The sequence below is a fragment of the Elephas maximus genome, chromosome X (assembly GCF_024166365.1).
Source record: "Elephas maximus indicus isolate mEleMax1 chromosome X, mEleMax1 primary haplotype, whole genome shotgun sequence".
Lineage (NCBI taxonomy): Eukaryota > Metazoa > Chordata > Mammalia > Proboscidea > Elephantidae > Elephas > Elephas maximus.
The window spans coordinates 99,773,930-99,782,088 of NC_064846.1; the positions used below are offsets into that span (position 1 = coordinate 99,773,930).

General features: G+C 45.9%; 1 protein-coding gene across 1 annotated transcript; it reads left to right on the forward strand.

Moving 5' to 3' along the window:
• The first annotated feature begins 6,694 nt into the window (after positions 1-6,694).
• Positions 6,695-7,791, forward strand: P2RY4 (pyrimidinergic receptor P2Y4). Its single transcript, XM_049871686.1, is given in 2 exon segments — positions 6,695-7,484; positions 7,487-7,791. Coding segments are annotated over 2 exon segments (1,095 nt in total).
• The last annotated feature ends 368 nt before the right edge of the window (positions 7,792-8,159 follow it).

Here is an 8,159-nt window from a genome sequence, read left to right on the forward strand (position 1 = left end):
GGGGGGATTCTGGGAAAGGTTTGCGAAGTGATAAAAATAAACACACAGGAAGAGATGCCTTCCTCTCCTACCATTGAATATTGCCCTGTTTGGGTACAATGTTTGAACTGCAACAGCTACTGTCACAAGGTTGAGAGCTGCTAAACAACATGCTGAGGAGATCAGAAATATAGATAGAATCAGGATTTTTTTATGACATTGTTGAACTGCTGAATTAGTCAACCCCAGAGCCACCCACTCCTGGACTTATATGTAAGAGAATCAATTTCCTCACTTTAAAGTCAGCTAAGTTGGGATTTTCTGTTATTGCAGCTGAAAGCATAACAACAGAATCGACTGGGATCTGGACAAGGGCATTAGCTCAGTGGGAGTGGATGGAAAAGATATGGATCAAATGGTAGACTTCCCACACTGTCCTAAGTGCTGGGCAAAGCCATACTGGTCTCTACCCTAAGTTTGTTAATAGCTTCACTGGAGATAAAGAACAGATATTTAGAAAGACAAAAAGGGCACACTACAGAGAAAACACGTGAATAATGTTAACCTGGGTACAATTATGTGAAGCCACTCACTGTCCTGTGATTTTATTAGTAAGTTTGGATTATCCAGGGTTTCAGATTACTGCTCCTTTCCATCAAGGTTGAGTGACTGACTAGTTCTGCCCTGCATTGCACCTTACTCTCAGCAGGTGACTTCCTTTTTCATTTCATGAAGAAAACCCAGACAATTGGGGTAATCTTCCTCAACCTCCCTCACCCTCCAAATACACCTCTATTTTATTTCTATTAATGACAATGATGATAACTGCCAGACAATATGCTAGGTTCTTTACATGCCTTACCTCGTTTTCTCCTCACAACAAGCTAGGTGATAGTATCCTCATTCTACACATGAGGAAATGGAGGCTCAGGAAGACTTACCCACAGTCACATAGCTAGTAGGCACTATGACCATATTTAAACTCTAAGTCTATCTGACTCCAAAGCCTATGTTTTTCCACTATATTGCTAGTCGCCCCTCCCTCATTTCCTTCTTTCCTAACTCAGAGAAAGAGATTATAAACCATATTTTTCCCCCATTTCCTTCTTTAGACTCCAAGGAAACAGCAAATACAGCAGAGAACTGCCATTAGGATATTTATGAATCTTAGATGTGAGAGGTCAGGAGAGAGAGGACTGGAGTCATAGGGGAAGAGGAAGGCATCAGCAATAATGGTATCCATATATCTTATTTGTCTCTGTCAGGAGAAAGAAGACAATAAATTTTTCCTAAAGTATTCAATTTTAGATGTTAATGAGATATCCAAGTGGATATGTCCTACAGCAAACAGAATATACAGGACTTAGATTACAGATGCGGAAACCTTTCATTTCAACAAACTATGACTGAATCATTCATTCATTCAACATATATTTATTGAGCACCTACTATGTGAAAGGTATCTGTTTTCCTAACTCTGAATTGGAAGGTATTTTTTTTTACAATGGGATGTATTATTTTTAAAAATAGAGAACATTTGGTTATCATAACTATATCTGGAGGCTGTGGGAAAGACAGAAGTAAAACCAGATGCATGTCTTCAAGGAGCTCAGTGTCTGGTGTGAGGATTGGGAGGAGATGAGCAAAAACACAAATGAGGATAATTCTAGGCAGTCTGTGGTATATGCCATAATCTCATTAAAAATCAAATACAATGAAACTGTGATAAGAGCCCAAGAGACAGAAAGGGCCACATGAACCACAGACCTACATCATCCTGAGACCAGAAGAACTAGTTGGTGTCTGGCCACAACCGATGACTGCCCTGACAGGGAGCACAACAGGGAACCCCTGAGAGAGCAGGAGATCAGTGGGATGCAGACCCCAAATTCTCATAAAAAGACCAGACTTAATGGTCTGACTGAGACTAGAGGAATCCTGGTGGCCAGGGTCCCCAGACCTTCTGTTGGCCCAGGACAGGAACCATCCCCGAAGACAACTCATCAGACATGAAAGGGACTGGACAATGGGTAGGTGAGAGATGCCGATGAAGAGTGAGCTAATTATATCAGATGGACACTTGAGACTGTGTTGTCATCTCCTGTCTGGAGGGGGGATGGGAGGGTAGAGAGAGTGGGAAGCTGGCAAAATTGTCACGAAAGGAGAGACTGGAAGGGCTGACTCATTAGGGGGAGAGCAAGTGGGAGTAAGGAGTAAGATGTATATAAACTTATATGTGACAGACTGACTTGATTTGTAAACATTCACTTGAAGCTCAATAAAAGTTAAAAAAAAAACTGTGAAAGAGGGAGAGAGAATTTTTTCATCAGGGAGAGCTCTGTATGCTGGAGTCTCATTGGTCGTCAGAATTATTGATAACCTCTAAGTGGTAATTGAGACCATGAGAGTGGATGTTCTTGTAAATGGGGAGAAAGAGAAGGTGCAGAAGAGAGAGATGATAGTAGAAGAGAGGAGAAGAAGAGAAAGGAGGAGAAAAGAGGGATAAGCTTTGGGGGAAGGAAGACAAAAAAAAGGCCAGGGAAGGAATCAGAAGGAATAGCCAGAGGGATAGGAGAATCAGAGTAATGCAAAGTCACAGAAACCAAAGTGAGGAAGAGTTTCACAGAGGACAGCGAGCCTGGTCTGCAGCGTTTCATAAGGTGCAAGTCATTCCTTTTGGCCTGGGTGAGGATAGCAGAAGCTGGCTTCTGGTCGAGGAATGTTGGGAGAGTTCTTTTCCTAAAGTGGCCACTGGGTGGCAGTGGTGGCAGCAGTGACAGCTGTAGCTGGGTTCATGAACTAGCAGAAACCTAGCCGAGCTACGTCAGCTTGAAGTTGCAGGAGCAGGAAGCTAGCTCAGGCAGAGAATTGTCTAGTGTAGCGCTCCCCGTTGGATGCACACCAAGCCTCAAATCACCTTTATTCTCCTCTAAAGAGGCCAGGCTCATCCCTGGGAGCAAAATAATCATAAAAAATATAGATTTGCAGCATTTTACAGTTTATAAAATGTTTTCACACCTATCTAACAATTCAATATTCAGGGCAACCCTAAAAGGTTGGTTTCCTGTAACTTAGGAAACTAAGTTAGAAAGAGGCGCCCAGAGTTACACAACTAATAAGTGAAAGAACAAGAACTTGAACTCAAGTCCACCTGATTCCCAAACCTGGGCCTTTTATGCAGCAGTACAGCAATCATCTGTCCAGGACTCAGGTTATACATGCTTCCTCCGCTCCTGCATTTTATGCCCCCTTATCCTGGGTGGAGGAAGTCCCTGGGGGGGGAGAATGGTTTCCTAAAGAATGGTGGTTCAAATCTACCTAGTGGCACCACAGAAGAAAGGCCTGGCAATCAGCTTCCATAAAGATTACAGCCAAGAAAACCCTATGGAGCAGTTCTACTCTGTAACATAGGGAGCCACTACGAGTCAGAATTGATTCAATAGTAATGGGAGCCTGGGTGGCTTAAATGGTTAAGTATTCACCTACTAACCAAAAGGTTGGTGGCTTGAGCCCACCAAGAGGTGCTTTGAAAGAAAGGCACGGCAATCTGCTTCTATAAGGTCACCTATGACAGCAACTTTTTTATTTTAATTTTTTATCCTGTCACAGGGTAGGTATCTTCATGTTTCCCCCATCCAGGTTTCTGGGCCTCTTAAGAGATCTGGACTCTGGATTCTAGAACCTTCCTTCGAGGTCTGCCTCCTTCTCTCACTCCCAGGATCCAGCTGGGCAACATTCTCAGTACCTGAAGATCAGGTTCAGAGTCCTCTCATTGTTTCCCAGCCCCATTCAGAGTAGATTCTGCTCCAGACTGCTCACTCTTACCCAAGAGCACTACTCACCTTATGCTTAGAGTCCCAGAGTTTGCCTCCTGTAACTAAGAGGTCCATACTTACTGAGCCTTAGCTCCAAGACTCCCAGACACAGAGCTCCTGACAACTCAGTGTTTCCTGGCACTAGACTCTCAAACAGCTAGGCTTGGGTTCTGGACTCTCTTATTTGTATTCAGGCCAGGGTCTCTGGAAGTGCTAGAGAGAGATGAGGGATGGTGTCTAGGAAGGGGTGAAGTTTTAAGTGAAGCTTATTGGCTAGCATCCTTAGGGAGGAGTGAACTGGCTCCTTAAAATCTCCTCTTACATGTATTAAAAAAGAAAAATCAGTTACTGTTGAGTCAATTCCGACTCATAACGACCCCATGTGTTGAGCTCCATAGGGTTTTCATGGTTGTCACCTTTTGGAAGTAGATTGCCAGGCCTTTCTTTCCAGGCACTTCTCGGTGGGCTCAAACTGCCAAACTTGTGTTTAGTTGTCAAGCACTTAACCGTTTGTGCCACCCCAGGGTCTCCTGCATGGCTAGTAAAAACACAGAACCAAACCCTTTACAGTCCAGTCGATTCTGACTAATGGCGACCCCATGTGTGTCAGAGTAGAACTGCTCCATACGCTTCTCTTGGTTGTAATCTTTAGGGAAGAAGATCACCATGCCTTTCTTCTGCAGCTCTGCTTGGTGAGTTCGAACTGCCAATCTTTAAGTTGGTTGTCAAGCACAAACTGGTTCACGTGTGTAAATACCAAAAAACCAAACCAAACTCACTGCCGTCGAGTTGATTCCAACTCATAGCGACCCTAAAGAACAGAGTACAACTGTCCCACAGAATTTCCAAGGAGCACCTGGCAGATTTGAACTGCTGACCTCTTGGTTGCCAGCCGTAGTACTTAACCACTACACCACCAGGGTTTCCACATGTGTAATAGACATCTCAAATTTTACAGGCTGAAAAATGAACCCCTGGTCTTTCCCCAGACCTAAATCTTGTTGTCTCGATTTTCAAAATATACCCAGAATCTGACCATTTCTCACCACCTGTGTCACCCTGGCCCAAGCCACCATCATCTCCACTGGCAATATAGCCTCTTAACTAGTCTTCCTCCTTCCTCCCAAGTCTCTTTTCAATGTATAGCTAGCCAGTAATCCTTCCAAAATGTAAATCAGATTATGACACTTCTTGCCTCGAAACCCTCAATGGCTTTCCGTTCGCTTAAAGTAAAAGCCAAGGAGTTTATACAATGCCTTACAACGACCTCCATGATCTGGTCCCCGCCAAACTCTCATCTTCTACATTTCCCCTCCTCCACAACCACCTGGTCTTCATTCAAAAGTCACCCTAATATTTAAAACAGCAACCCTCTCAATTCTCTTCTCCTTCCCTCTCTATTCTCCCTCCCTCCTCTATTTTTCTCCATAATGATCACAATCTATATGTTTTACTTACTAATTTTGTTTGTCTCCCCTTCCCCTTGGACTAGTATGTAAGCACCGTTAGAGTGGGAGTTTTGGTCTGTTTTGTTCACTAGTAGTGAAGTACCAGTGCCTAGAACTGGACCGAGCACATAGCAGGTTCTCAGTAAACATTTGCTAATCCTTTTCTGGGTCATGGCCAGTGGCTTAGAGAGGCAGTTAAACAGAGAAATTAAGTACATGGATACTACAGCCTGAGTTCGAAGGCAGACTAGAGCCGGCGTGGGTTCAAATCTTGACTCTACCACTAATTAGCAAAATACTTACACTCTTCAACAGCAATTTGAAAAAAATCAAGGATTAGAACAGGAAAAAAGACAAAATCTCTGGGCCTTGGTTTTCTCATGAGTAAAGTAGGAACAATAACAATACCTATTTAGAAGAGTGTCTGGCACATAGTAGTGATACACAAGCATTTGTTACAATTAACCTTTTGCATTATGTAGTTAATATTTGTCTCAATAGTTTAGATTTTCTAAAATCTATTGTTCTCAAAAATCTTACATGTGTCTACGTTAAAATTCATTTACCATGTTTCTGCTCATTTACATAGACTTGTATGATCTTCCTGCAATTTTAGTTATTTCCAGTGGCCTGGCTCTTTATCTGTAAACTTGAATGCTTCCTTGTGTACTCTCTCCTGCACTCATTTATAAAACTGTTAAATAGTAATCTAGCTGGGCCCCAGTTTCCTAATCTGTAAAATGAGTGGGTTGGACTAGATAATGTCTAACGGCCTTTCCAGCTCTGACAATCCCTCACGGATGGGAGGAGGAACAGGCCCCACCCCCAACTCTGCCCCCTTAGATATGCCTTCTGGCTGCCAAGAGGAAGGGTGGCAGAGTCAGCTGGGCTCAGATTGAAGGGGACCAGGTAGGAGACATGTTAAGCTTCTTGGGCAGGGGCGGTGACGGGGCGTCCCGGGCTATAAGTAGGCAGGGGAGGGCATTGGAGGTAAAGGTAGTATGGAGACCCTGGAACCAGGGTGAGAGGGGAGGAGAAGACACCTTATGGAGAGACACTCCTCTTCATAGGGACAGACAGAGCTATTACAAGGAGTTAGGAGGCAATTTGGATCTGGGCATCTTCCCACTTTGGATGGCCCTGGTAGGCCTCCACCCCCTTCAGCTAGCCAGGCCTAAAGACTGAGTCAGCTGCAGTATGAGAACAACCCAAACCCACTGACTGCCCCCGTGAGGCCCAGAACTGCCTGATGCTCACCACTTCCTGGGTTGGACCAAGGGAGTTCAGGTAGGGGCCAGGTTGGCCTGGGTTGCACTTGGATGCACTGCTCTTATCCCTCCCTAATGCTTCAATAATTGCCCTCCGTGTTCTCTGCTTTTTTGCCCCTGGTCAGGGCTGGGAGGCCAGGGAAATTAAGCCACCCTCACTTCTGCCCTTTCCACCTCTAGGACCATGGCCAGTGCACAATCCTCGCTGCTCAAATCCCTAGCCTCCAGCCCAGGTCCAGGCAGCAATGAGGTGGAGCTGGAATGCTGGTTTGATGAGGAGTTCAAGTTCATCCTGCTGCCTGTGAGCTATGCAGTTGTCTTTATACTGGGCCTGAGCCTCAATGCCCCAACCCTCTGGCTCTTCTTCTTCCGCCTTCGACCCTAGGATGCAACAGCCACCTACATGTTCCACTTGGCATTGTCAGACACCTTGTATGTGCTGTCACTGCCAACCCTCATCTATTATTACGCAGCCCGCAACCACTGGCCCTTTGGCACTGGGCTCTGCAAGTTTGTCCGTTTTCTCTTCTACTGGAACCTCTACTGCAGTGTCCTTTTCCTCACCTGCATCAGTGTACACCGCTACCTGGGTATCTGCCACCCACTGCGGGCACTACGCTGGGGCCGCCCACGCTTTGCAGGCCTTCTCTGCCTGGCAGTTTGGTTGGTTGTAGCTGGCTGCCTTGTGCCCAACCTGTTCTTTGTCACAACCAGCATCAAGGGGGCCACCATTCTGTGCCATGACACCACTCGGCCTGAGGAGTTTGACCATTATGTGCACTTCAGCTCGGCAATCATGGGGCTGCTCTTTGGTGTGCCCTGCTTAGCCATTCTGGTCTGCTATGGGCTTATGGCTCGGCGCCTGTTTCGGCCCCTGCCAGGGGCTGCCCAGACATCTTCTCGTCTCCGTTCTCTCCGTACCATCGCTGTGGTGCTGACTGTCTTTGCTCTCTGCTTCGTGCCTTTCCACATCACCCGACCATTTATTACATGGCGGGGCTGTTGCAAGCTGACTGCCAGGTGCTGAACATTGTCAACATGGTCTACAAAATGACTCGGCCCCTGGCCAGCGCTATCAGCTGCCTAGATCCTATGCTCTACCTGCTTACTGGAGACAAGTATCCACGTCAACTCCTGCAGCTCTGCAGTAGTGGGGGGCCGCAGCCTTCCACAGCTGCGTCCTCACTGGCACTTGTATCCCTGCCTGAGGAAAGCAGCTGCAGGTGGGAAGGAACCCCCCAGGACAGCAGCTTCCCTACCTCTAGGGCAGATAGATTGTAACACTGGAAGCCAGGAAGTGACAGAAAAGGGGGTGAGTGTAAGGCAGAAGGGAGGGGATCTAATAGTGACACTAGCTAAGGCTGCTTTCTACTCTTTTCCAGGCTCTAGGGAAGGGCCCATCCTCTGAGACTTAGGGACAGGTAGGGAAATCATGTATGGTGCTCATCTCTCCTACGCCCTTTAGTTGCTCCCTCCTTTCTAGTCAAAGGTAGTAGAAGTCGCCTGTACTATCCTACTTCTTTTTCTTTGTTCCTGTCCACTTCCTGGGGTCATTGATCCTGTTTCTTGATCTTAAAAAGGCTTCGCAGAAATTTGCCTCAGTAATTCTTCTTCATTCCTTTTTTCCTCATATCTTTGTATAGAATGCA